General features: G+C 36.6%; 1 protein-coding gene across 1 annotated transcript; it reads right to left on the bottom strand.

Moving 5' to 3' along the window:
- Positions 1-1,787: 1,787 nt before the first annotated feature.
- Positions 1,788-3,373, bottom strand: LOC120349649. Its single transcript, XM_039420129.1, has 3 exons — positions 3,174-3,373; positions 1,886-2,749; positions 1,788-1,812 (listed from the first exon to the last, which is right to left on the bottom strand). The coding sequence occupies exons 1-3, from the start codon at positions 3,371-3,373 to the stop codon at positions 1,788-1,790; spliced, it is 1,089 nt and encodes a 362-aa protein (XP_039276063.1).
- Between the last annotated feature and the right edge of the window lie 10,164 nt (positions 3,374-13,537).

Genomic DNA, 13,537 nt, shown 5'->3' with positions numbered 1-13,537 from the left:
CGCTCTAAAATATTTAGGGTCCTCTCATGGTGGCATTTGGCTGGCGAGTGATGGTTCTCCTTTCTCAATTTTACAAATCTTATTTCCGACTTTCAAATTAACATAAAATTTGAATATCTTAGTCCTCCGCCATTTAGGTTCAAATAGATCGTACAAAAAATATCAAATTATTACTTAGGTTGTGCGTTTAATAATTTCTTTGCCTTCGGGCCATATCTATAACATAGACTATACAATAATTTAACATAAATCCAGAACATTTATATAAATATATAGAAATATTTTTGAATTGGCCTACAATTGCCGCCTATTAACTGCCGTTGTGCTATTGGTGCATGCAAATTTGATTCAGTATTCATGCGCCTGGTACCTCCTATTTCCTGAATACACTTAATTATTTTTATTTGGTTTTTTACTTATGCTCTCTACATGCTAGCTAATATTCTATATACTAATATTTGTTTCATGCCACCTAATAGTTAGCCACGTGATCATGTGTTCTTTCACATTGCATACTGTTTTGTTGCAATAGAGCTCTGCCAAGGGGTTTTGGTCAGATTCTACGTTGCTCGATTTGGTCGATCTTTAGGTCGCCGATCCCTGAATGCATATACCTAACCTCAATCTTCAAAATATTTTATATAATAATATATTTATTAGCAACAAATTCTTTCAAAATCCTTTTTAGGTTTTTGTACCGTTTAGCCAGAACAAGCTGATGCTATCTAATCTTAATTGTTATCTATTTGGCGATATTAGCCAGTTACTTTATTTCAGACCTATTACTATTTCGGTTAGGGATTTTTATCTACCCAAATTCCGATATTTTACAATGTTTAAATGTTTAAATGTTTAAATGTTCAAATGTTTAAATGTTAAAATGTTCAAATGTTTAAATGTTTAAATGTTTGAATGTTTAAATGTTTAATGTTTAAATGTTGAAATGTTTAAATGTTTAAAGTTTAAATGTTTAATGTTTAAATGTTTAAATGTTTAAATGTTTAATGTTTAAATGTTAAATGTTTAAATGTTGAAATGTTTAAATGTTAAATGTTTAAATGTTCAAATGTTTAAATGTTCAAATGTTTAAATGTTAAATGTTTAAATGTTTGAATGTTTAAATGTTCAAATGTTCAAATGTTCAAATGTTCAAATGTTTAAATGTTTAAATGTTTAAATGTTTGAATGTTTAAATGTTCAAATGTTCAAATGTTCAAATGTGTAAATGTTTTAATGTTGAAATGTTCAAATGTTTAAATGTTTGAATGTTTAAATGTTCAAATGTTTAAATGTTCAAATGTTTAAATGTTTAAATGTTTAAATGTTCAAATGTTCAAATGTTCAAATGTTCAAATGTTTAAATGTTTAAATGTTTAAATGTTGAAATGTTTAAATGTTTAAATGTTAAATGTTTAAATGTTTGAAATAAAATAGATGGAAAGCTTTGGATCAATTTGAAGAAATCATTAATTAAGGAGCAAGGAGTTATTTGAAGAAGTATACATGATACCGGGTTTCAAATTCATGAAGGAAAAATTATCAATAGGACGGCCTCATCTATCAATAGCAAATGGATAGCAGATAACCTAACCGCCCACATCAATTATCCACAAGCAGCAACTAACACAAGAAGAAACCAGATAACTACAAAAATTTTACAAGCATTCTCATCGAATTTGAAGCAAATATGATAAGAAAGCAAATAAAAAACAATTTTATCAGCCAAATAGTGACCTACCTAAATAAATTCAATATTGGATCTTCACCTCATGTCACCAAATTCACATTTATTCTGCCCAAGCTGATAGAAACCTGCAACAAATCAGAGAATAGTCCAGAATTATTTGTTTTCTTCCTATTTCTTCTTCTTCTTCTTCCTCCTTGCCTTTTTCCCATTATTTGGGGTCGGCTCTCCTTGATCTCAGTCTCCAGTTCGAACGATCCTGGGTCGTCTGATTTGTCAGGTCCAACTGCTTCATATTTTCTATGAACTAAACCTAGCCATGTGAGACGGGGTCTGCCTCTGCCCCTCGGCTGTGTCTCCATATCAAGTACCTTCCTTGTCATGTGATTGGGTGAACGTCTATTTACATGTCCATACCAGCGCAACCTTCCTTCCATTATCTTCTCATAGACTGGTGCCACCCGGAAACTGCCCCGAACATGTGTGTTCCGAATGTGGTCCAGTCTAGTCACACCCCCTGCCCATCTCAGCATTTTCATTTCAGCGGAATGGAGTCTATCTTCTTGCTGTTTTTTCAGGGGCCAACACTCACTTCCATATAGCATTGCTGGTCGCACTGCAGCTTTATACACTTTTCCCTTGATGGGCACAGGCATTCTTTTGTCGCAAAGTACCCCAGTTAGCTCTCTCCATTTAATCCAACCTGTGTTTATTCGGCTTGAGATGTCAGCATCTATGCTTCCATCATGGCTGATTATGGAGCCTAAATATTTGCATTGAGTAACTATTGGGAGTGGAGTACCTTGCAATTGTATGTGTGCCTGCGCCTGATCATCATTGTCACCAAAGCTGCAGTGCATATAGACCGTCTTCTCTCTGCTAATTCTTAGGCCAGCTGCTTCCAGGCTGTTACGCCACAGATCAAGAGACTGTTGTAATTCTTCTGGCGTTTTTCTTATGAGAACAATGTCATCCGCATAAAGAATGTCCCAAGGTGGTGGATGCTGAATTTCTCTAGTGAGGTAGTCCATGACAAGGTTGAAGAGGAGTGGGCTCAGGCTGAACCTTGATGAACCCCAACTTCCACACTAAACTCCTCACCAATTCCAGCCGGGCTCCTGACCTTTGTTTTAGCTCCATGATACATATCTCTTACCACGTTTACATAGTACTCTGGGACTCCTTGTGCTCTCAATGCTTGCCAGATTAAATCTCTTGGCACTCTATCAAATGCCTTCTCTAGGTCAATGAACACTAAATGCAAGTCTGCTTTATTTTCTCTGTGTTTTTCCATAAGGATTCTGACAGAGTGCACTGCATCAGTAGTGGACCTACCACTAACAAAGCCACATTGATTTTCTGTCACCGATGTTACTCCCAGCAGGCGTCTGTTCATCACTCTTTCCCAATTTTAAATGTATGAGAGATGAGTTTCACTGCTCTGAAATTTTACACAAACGAACGTCACCTTTTTCTTATAGAATGGTACAATGTAGCTTCTCCTCCATTCATCTGGATTCCTTCACTGAGCACCGCATTGAAGACCCCAGTAATAAATTTCACCCCTGTGTCATTCAGCATTTTCCACACTTCCACTGGGATCTCATCTGGCCCCACAGCTTTGTTTGTGGCCATTTCATGGAGAGCTACCCTTACCTCCTCCTCTGAAATGGACGGAATTGGCCCCATTGTCGGCAGTTCAGATTGCAGTGTCTCAATTGGAAATTCTTCATTGAGGAGATGACAATAATATTCTTTCCACCTTTTCCTTATGTCCTCATCTTTGGTGAGAAGCTGACCTTCCTCATTCTTTATAAATTGACCATTCTGATGTCTTGACAGTTGTTGTGCCTCTGCTTGGCAGTCTTGAATATCAATTTTGAATCCTTGGTGGTCTCGATCTTTGTGTAGAAATCTTGCTCTGAAGCGGCCTTTGCCTGTGCAACAGCCCTTTTTGCAGCTTTCTTGGCCAGTTTATACTCGAGCTTAAATTTTTCTCTATCTTCTTGTGTCTTGCTGCCTTGCCACCTTTTAAAAAGAAGCTTTTTCTCTTTCAGAATAATATCAATCTCTGGATTCCACCATCTGGTATCTTTGTCATTCTGTACAGCTCCTTTAGAAACTCCCAGACACTTTCTTGCTGTATCAAGACAGAACTCTTGTGCTTCGCTCCAGATGGTATTGACTTCTTCATACTGTGTCTTTGATTGAATGTAGTGGTTCATTTTTAGAGAAAATCCCTACCCTCATCACTATTAAGCTTCTGCCAGCGTATCTTTGGAGTCCTAACCTTTTTGGCCTTGAATGGGCTTGACATGATAAATTCAGCCACTAGGATTCGATGCTGGGCGGTGAGAGGCTCTCCTGGTATGACTTTGCAGTCTCTACATGTTTTCAACTTTTCTCTATTGGTCATTATGAAGTCAATCTGCGATGCCACATTTCCACTTCTGTAAGTAATAAGGTGCTGCTGCTGCTTGGTGAAAAAAGTATTAATTAACGCTAGATTGTGTGCTGATGCAAACTCAAGAATTTTTTCGCCTTCTGTATTAACCTTTCCATAGCCATAATTTCCATGTATCCTGTTATAGACTGTTGTGGTCTGCCCTACATGTCCGTTCAGATCCCCACAGACATACGTGTTTCATTGGAAGGTATGGCACATAAAAGATCGTTTATCTCTTCCCAGAATGTGTCTTTTTCAGCGTTTGTACAACCTGCTTGGGGTGCATAAGCACTTATGACATTCATGCAGCATTGATTGTCCAAAGCAAATTTAATAGACATCAATCTTTCACTGACTCTTTCCACTTCTACCACCCTTTCCTGGAGATCCCTATCCACAACAATCCCAACTCCATTTTGTGCTCTAGTACCATGATATATAAGTTTGTAGCCACAGCCAATGTTCCGTGATTTAGGTTTTCTTCCTATTTATCAATTAAAAAAGGCCACAAGCTAGAATAATTGGAATAAAGTGAGATAATTACCTTCAAATGTGAAAAATTGCGAAAGTTAGGTTAACTGGAAACGAATGATGATAAAGGGTGACTTAATGAAAGTGGAAAAGATGTTCAGTAGATTACCAATGCCAACCAAATCAAAAGCATGTAGCCCAGTTGAACATATGTCAATGTTGAGCGAATTGTTCCCAAAGTGATTTCTGTCATTTATTGTATCAATCAATGTTTATATATATTTATTTAGATGTTTTATATGTATTATTATTATTATTATTATTATTATTATATGTAGTCACTGAAGCCTTCAAGCGAATCTAGTTACCTCAAGTTGTAGAACCAAAGACCAAAGAATATAGCATAGCGAAAATTGTACCTGTATCTAGAAAATGTCATTAGAATGAGCGAGACCTATTATACCTATTAATGTATGAGCCAAATAGCATTACCTGAATATATTTTGAAAGAAATTTATTGTATGAGAAGACAGATGCTGATGTTGTGATGAAGTCAGTTGGTATCACTGCTGAGCGGCAGATTTGAAAATGTTGTATTAATGTAGAGAAGAAAAGAAGTGGAGTTTGGATGTTATATTAAGGCTTTTTTTATGTTTGTATGAAGGGAAATGTTATTGTAGTGATGAGAAATGGGGGGGGGGGCATATGCAGAAAGAGTCTGCACGTTGTAGTAAAAGTTATGATAATGTTTTCAGCAGTTATTTTTAGGTTATGTTTATGTGTAGGAGGAAGAATTTGTATGAAAAACATTGTTAATTCTCAAAATATTTTCGAATTCAAATTCGGGGGCGTTTATGAAAGAGATATTTTGAATAATCTTCAAAATCACTAAATGAGAAGAATTTATGGGTCTCAAGCAAACAGCTGTATTGCTATCGCTAGATATAATTTCAACAACCTCGAGATTAGATAATAATGGGTATCCAGGCTACAGTTTTGAACAGCCAAATGGAAAAGAATATATTATTGTTCTTCATTCAATAATATAAAATAATAATTTTTGAGGTTAGGTTCTTTGGTACTTACAAGTCGGCAATCTAAATAATTGGTCAAGCCGTATAAATTGAGAATTAGCCAGACACCTGTGGCAAATTTAGTTGCATACAAACAGCATTCACTCAAAATGTGATCAGAGGGTTAGTAACAAGCATGGCATGTCAATGTAAAAGAAAAAACGTTTCAGAAAATACAAAAATATCTATTATTCCATATGAGCATGGACAAAATGTAAAAAATAAATAAAAATATCAAGGGAATGTGATATATCCTACACAGCACATGAATACATTTGTAATTTTAGAATACACCAATCAAAGTACAATAACTGAGCAGCGGTAAAAGCGAGTTAATTCAAAAAGATACATTGTTTATTATATAAATGATGAGAATTTGTAAACTACACAGTACCCAGTTAATGTAACAGATAAAAATGGATAATTGAAAATAGTATATTTGCTCTTTATGCAGTAACCTAGCAGATTAGCACGAACTATATTGAATCATATCATTGTGAAGTAGTGAGGCTAGGGATAGCACCAATCAGAGTGGATATTTAAATTATAATTATGCAAATTCAAAAATTATGGAAGTATGGTCGTGAACAGGATAGGGGTAGATGTAAACCCACTTGCTTGCCAGAGGTCACCGGGAACAGCCACCAATTTATAGAGCACAAGATCCCTTTCAAAATAATTGTATGTTTTAGAAATCTAAAGTTGAATATTTAAATATTAATTTCATGAGACTCAGTAAGGTCGTAGTATGACATGAGTCACTATATTTAAATATTCTCATTGGAGAAGACAACAGCACCCACCAGAAAGGCCTAGGACATCGAAATGAATCCGGATCGTCATCATAATTGTAAAAATCGACACATAAGTTCAATTGAAAAGTTATTAAGGGGCCCTCAGTGCTTCGAAATAAAAAAATAATAATAATGAAAACTTTTTTCACATTCATTAATTGAACAAAAGCCTCTCTTTATGAGGTAATTTTGGTTGGCAAAAATTTTCAAATATTTACAGATTTACAATTTGTATTTAAATTTGTCTTGTAATCATTGTCTGGCTTCTTCTAGATTGCTATAATAATTTATAACTTCTCCACTATTTTACTCCAAAGTTGCCTGTCTTGTGCAGTGGTTGCCCAAGCATCTCCTACTCTTTGGCACAGCTCCCTCCATCATATTGGTGGCCATCCTCTGCTCCTGGTCCTGTCTCGTGGCACCCATTCAGTGCAAATTCTGGTCCAGCGGTCTTTATCCATTCTCGCGACGTGGCCTGCCCATTTCCACTTCAAAACGTGAGCCTCTTTCTGAAGATACTTTACGCGCATTCATCCTAGTATTTCGGTGTTTCTTGTGCATTGGTTTAGACAAATACGAAGAATACTATGTAGCATTTTTTTTTGAGTAGTTTCTAGTTTCTTGTCCAAGTACTCGGTGAGTGCCCATGTTTGTGCTCCATATAATATTGCAGGATATATGCACATGGTCAATGCTTTAGCTTTAAGAGTGTTGGAATAATAATAATGATAATAATAATAATAAAACCTTTATTGTTTCCCAACACTATACAATAATACAAACTAATATGAAGAAAGAATAAACATCTTTGCTCAACTGAAAATATTAAATAACATTACTGAATCAGCTAGCTTTTTTTCAAATAGTCCAAACTCCATTATTAGTATTCAAGATTAAATAGAAAGAAAATGCAAAAATGTTCTTATCATTTTACTTGTGGAAACCAGGTCCTCTATTGGACATAGGCCTCTCCCAGGTTCCTCCATCTATCTCTATCTTTTGCATACACTGCCCACCTATCCGCAGTCACTTTCACAATGTCGTCTTCCCATCTGAATTGCTGTCATCCAATTTTCCTTCTCCTCCAACTGGGCTTCCACAAAGTTAGACTCTTCGTCCACCTGCCATCCTTCAATCTAGCGACGTGACCTGCCCACTTCCACTTCAGAGTCTTGATAGTCTTCAGTACATCGTCCAATTTTGTTATCGCCTTGATGATGTATTATTCTCGTATAATATTACTCTCTTAATTTGCTATGCAGCATGTGAAATATGAACAAACCTGAGGCAATAGTTTTGACATCGCTGAAGTTCATCGTTTAAGGTTACTTGTATATCATTGAGCATAGAATAACAATATATAAGATGTGGAAATATGAGCGATTTGACAAGTAGCAATCTAATTTTTCTGGGAAGAATATCTCGCATCTTCTTCAATGAATGCATGGCAGAGAATACAAATTTCTCTGTCTTATTAATTTGATCAGACCAGACAAGATTTTCGTTCATTTATTCCAAGGTTTTTAACTGGATCACAGTAAGCTATTTCGACACCATCAACATTAATTTTGTTAAGTGAGTCTACTCACTCTCTAAGAGGGATTGATTGATTGATTATATGCCTTTATTGGGACGGAGTTAGGACTCCTGGTCCTCTCTACCACACAACCCTTTACAATAGAAGAAAAATTCTTGAGAGAGAGAGAGAGAGAGAGAGAGAGAAGAGAGAGCTAAATCAACTACACAGCACAATTCAGATACATTAACATATAAAAATGATGAAAGTTGTTATTCTCTGAGCAGGTGTTTCTTTATTTAATTATTTTGTACAATGAGTTTCTTAATACATCTTCAATATGATTATTATTGAAGATTTCAACACTAAAAGGAATCTATGAGTAATAAGGTGTGGGATAACAGTCACAAAACAAATTATCAGTTTGTCCAATAGAGAGCCTCTGCTGGCAATAATCACCCAATCACGTAAAAGCGCGCCAAAGAATAAGTAAGCCAGGAAATTCAAAACCTGTCTTACGGAATCCATTCGCCCAAACAGTTTTCCGGATCTGGAGGGGAAAGGAGCCATGAAAAATTCTACAAAAAACAGGAACATTTATCTTAACATTAGTGTCCTTCACATAATTTTTCAAGTCAATCTGTCAATAAATAAACAAGTTGTTGAGGTTTTTCGGATTTTATGTCTTCAAATGATCAAAGTACAATAAATTTAGTGTAACCTACATAGATGTTGAACACAATTTGGACTACTCAATCCATTTTTGCCAAAAATTGATTAATCAATCATATTTTTGAATTTCTGAATGCAGGATTGTGTATCTAAAGAGTTCCTTCATACATATAGAATATCAAATAGGTTTTAAATTGTACAATTCTTCCGTAATTAACACTTATATTTTATACACGTGTATATTTTCGACAATGATATATATGCTTTCAAGATGTATAATTTGAATACTCCCAATTCACTTCACTACATGAATCAATAATATTCTAGTGGATTCATAAATATTTTATTGCTTTACTTGAAGGCTTTTATTTAATTAATAATAATAATCGCCTTTATTGGTCAAATATACAACAATTTGTTACATAATATTTTTATAAGTATTACATTACTGGCATTCGCCCCATGGATAAGATCCGTCCGGGGGAGAAGAGAAAGATAATTTTTTTTCCGCTTTTTCAAGTTGCAAAAAGTTAACAATGCTACATTAATTATATTTAAACGATATGGCAGAGAAGTTTTTTTTATTATTATAAAATTTTTACTACAAAAGAAGATACGTTTAAGAAAGCTTTAAAAATTGAACTCCTGGATCAATGAATACCTGTACTGCCAAGCAGCCCTACAGTAGCGGCTAACATCTCTCCAGTCACTGCCATTCAGGTACTCTTTAGCTCCTCTCTCGACAGCAAGCCTCTCCTCAAGTAAGCGCACCGTATCTCGCGTAGTATGGGGCATCTGGTGACGAAATGCATCACATCCTCTTCTTTTGTCCAGTTGCACAGGGAGCACAGCTTCACTGGCTGATTGAACGTGTATCTGTTCAACTGGATCAGCTCTGTTCGCGCCTTGAAGAGCCATTTGATTAGTGCGAAGTCTTCCTGCTCACTGATGTAACCGGTGCCGTCTAGCTCTAGCTCGCAGTAAAGGGAGGTGCGCTCACTTCTTAGCCGCTTTATCTTGCTGTCCATTATGAATCTCTCCTTCATCCTCGTCAATAAGCTGCTGATAGAGACATTCTGAGAGAGTATTTCCTCGGCATTGATGCTGTGCTGTCTTTCAAGCACGTTTCAGTCATTGACAACAAAAGTCCCTATCCATGTGATCTCCTCCAACAATAATCTGGGATATCTGGCAATGGGTAGTTTCATGCACCTTCTCATGTATTCCACATGCAATTTAACCGTATACAAGAATAGTGGTAGACATCCAGTTCCCAAGAGTAGGGTAGAGTCTGGTTCCCACACAGGGAGGCTGAATACTTTTTTAATGAAGAGTCGTTGCACCTTCTCTACTCAGCCAGTGAAGCTGTGCTCCCTGTGCAACTGGACAAAAGAAGAGGATGTGATGCATTTCGTCACCAGATGCCCCAAACTACGCGAGATACGGTGCGCTTACTTGAGGAGAGGCTTGCTGTCGAGAGAGGAGCTAAAGAGGTACCTGAATGGCAGTGACTGGAGAGATGTTAGCCGCTACTGTAGGGCTGCTTGGCAGTACAGGTATTCATTGATCCAGGAGTTCAATTTTTAAAGCTTTCTTAAAACGTATCTTCTTTTGTAGTAAAAATTTAATAATAATAAAAAAAAAACTTCTCTGCCATATCGTTTAAATATAATTAATGTAGCATTGTTAACTTTTTGCAACTTGAAAAAGCGGAAAAAATTATCTTTCTCCTCTCCCCCCGGACGGATCTTATCCATGGGGCGAATGCCAGTAATGTAATACTTATATAGAAATATTATTGTAACAAATTGTTGTATATTTGACCAATAAAGGCGATTATTATTATTAATTAAATAAAAGCCTTCAAGTAAAGCAATAAAATATTTATGAATCCACTAGAATATTATTGATTCATGTAGTGAAATGGATTGAGTAGTCCAAATTGTGTTCAACATCTATGTAGGTTACACTAAATTTATTGTACTTTGATCATTTGAAGACATAAAATCCGAAAAACCTCAATAACTTGTTTATTTATTGACAGATTGACTTGAAAAATTATGTGAAGGACACTAATGTTAAGATAAATGTTCCTGTTTTTTGTAGAATTTTTCATGGCTCCTTTCCCCTCCAGATCCGGAAAACTGTTTGGGCGAATGGATTCCGTAAGACAGGTTTTGAATTTCCTGGCTTACTTATTCTTTGGCGCGCTTTTACGTGATTGGGTGATTATTGCCAGCAGAGGCTCTCTATTGGACAGAGCTTCTACATCTTCATACATCCTTGCACCCCACACTTGAGCTCCATAACACAGAGTGGACCTATTTACCGCATCAAACACATTGCATTTAGCCTTGAATGATATATTGTTCTGTGACAGCAGCCGATGAAACATGTTCAGGGTGATTTTTGCAGAAGATGATCTTTCTTTGAAGTGACTAGCAAGAGATAGCTTGGATGACAGGTCAATTCCCAGATATTTGTAGTTGTTCACTACATCAATCACTTCATTATTGTATCTCCACACATCATGTCTTCCTATCCTACCACCTTTTCTGAAAATAATTATTTTTGACTTGGCCAGATTCACCTGCAAGTTCCATTTTACACAATATGCTTCAAGGTTTGCTATCATTCTCTTCAGACCTATCCTATCTGGAGCAAGCATCACTATATCGTCAGCATATGCCAGGAGTTTGATACATACATTCCTTATCTTTATTCGTTCATCAAGGCAATCTTCTAAATCATTAATAAACAATGCAGATAGAATCGGGCTCAATAGGCATCCTTGCTTTACACCTGTGGTTGTTTCTAAATATCTTGAGAGTCCCTGACTTCCCCATACTCTAGCAGATGATCCATTATATAAATCTCTTAGCGCATTCAGCAGTTTTGATGACACACCAATCTCAGAAAGCTTATACAAAAGAGAATGTCTGTCTATTCTATCAAATGTGGATGAGAAATCTACGAAGAATGCATAAACTTTCTGCCCCTTTGTAATTAGTTGGATGTGGACAATGCTCATAATATTGAAAATATTGTCAATTGTTTAATAGGACTTTCTGAAGCCTGCTTGGAATTCTCGTAGAGTCTTATGGTGGTGAATCCATTTTTCCAGCTTATCCAGCATAATCACCGCATATAGCTTACCCATGGAGTTCACAAATGATATTCCCCTGTAATTAGTTGTTTCGTTCACATTGCCTTCCTTGAATATTGGATAAATGATTGACTGTTTGAAATTTTCGGGCGTATGTGCGGATTCAAAAACTCTGTCGAAGCAATCGGCCAGTTTCTCATGGAAGATTTGTGGAGCATATTTATACAACTCATAAGCAATTCTGTCTTCTCCCGGAGCCTTATCATGCTTAACTTTTGTTAACTTATCATGCTTTAATTCTCTTCACATCATGTGTCATAATTGGGGCAGTAGTATAAAAAGGCGGGTTCTGGGGCACAAGTGCCCCAGAACCCGCCTTCACCTCAAGGTCATCCAGGTCAACCAAACCTAACCTCAAGGTCATCTAGGTCAACCAAACCTAACCTCAAAGTCATCCAGGTCAACCAAACCTAACCTCAAGGTCATCCATGTCAACCACACCTAACCTCAAGGTCATCCAGGTCAACCACACCTAACCTCAAGGCCATCCAGGTCAACCACACCTAACCTCAAGGCCATCCAGGTCAACCACACCTAACCTCAAGGCCATCCAGGTCAACCACACCTGACCTCAAGGTGAAAAAAAAATAAAAAAAAAAAATGAAAAAAAATTAAAAAAAAAAAAATAAAAAAAAAAATTAAAAAAAAATTGAAAAAAAATTAAAAAAAATTTAAGAAAAAATTAAAAAAAAAAAATTAAAAAAAAATTGAAAAAAAAATCACATAAAATTGGGAATAAATGGGAAAAAAGGGAAAAAAGGGGAAAAAATCCCTAAGGATCTTGAACTGGGGCTATAAAGAGGGTTGTTCTGCAAGGAGTGGGACATTGTATCTTGTGCAGTCGTGCCGCCAGTACGTGTGTGTGCTGCCAGTACGTGTGTGTGTGATTTTTGTGTATTGGTTTTGGATTACTTTCATCTTTATCAACATCAAGAGTAAGTACCAGTGCATTTTATAGTTATATATATATTTATATTATATTCCTGATTTGACAATTAAGTTCAAAAGAGTAGAATTTTGAAGTAGATGGTTTGAGACTGACAATTAAATTCTGAAATGACTTAAATTCAAAAATGACTAGTTTAATTATGAATAAGGTTCCAATATATAGAGTAAATGACATAGTCAAAAATGACTAGTATGATTATGAATTAGGTTCCAATACATACAAGTTGAGAGTTTAATTGTGAATTATGTTCTTTGAGTTGGTGGTTGTAATTCAACCTAACCTAAAAAACATATAACAAGTCTTTACCATAGAATTAGGCTGTACCCACAGTATGTTTGACATTGATAGAGTGTATGTGGTTTTCAGACATGAGCGGCAATAGTTCTAATGATCAGGAGCACCCATCCCACCTTCCTCCTATCACGAAGTAGATCCTAGGCCCCCATTCACATTCCCCACCCCACCATACAGCTCCCGAACATTCGATATAAACATCTATGAACCTCCATCCCCGACAAACCCACACACATCTGACCCATGATCCTAGATATTGATACTGATTCACCACCTTCATCCCCCACATCCGAAAGAAGTAGACCTCAATCCACAACACCAGTCATCCAACCACCACCACCAGTCATCCAACTGCCGCCAGTCGCCCCACCATCACCACCAGTTGCCCCACCACCACCGCCAGCCCCCCCACCATCGCCACCAGTCGCCCCACCATCATCACCAGTCGCCCCACCATCACCACCAGTCGCCT

This window comes from Nilaparvata lugens, chromosome 2 (assembly GCF_014356525.2).
Source record: "Nilaparvata lugens isolate BPH chromosome 2, ASM1435652v1, whole genome shotgun sequence".
NCBI lineage: Eukaryota > Metazoa > Arthropoda > Insecta > Hemiptera > Delphacidae > Nilaparvata > Nilaparvata lugens.
This window is presented reverse-complemented; position numbering and strand designations above follow the sequence as displayed.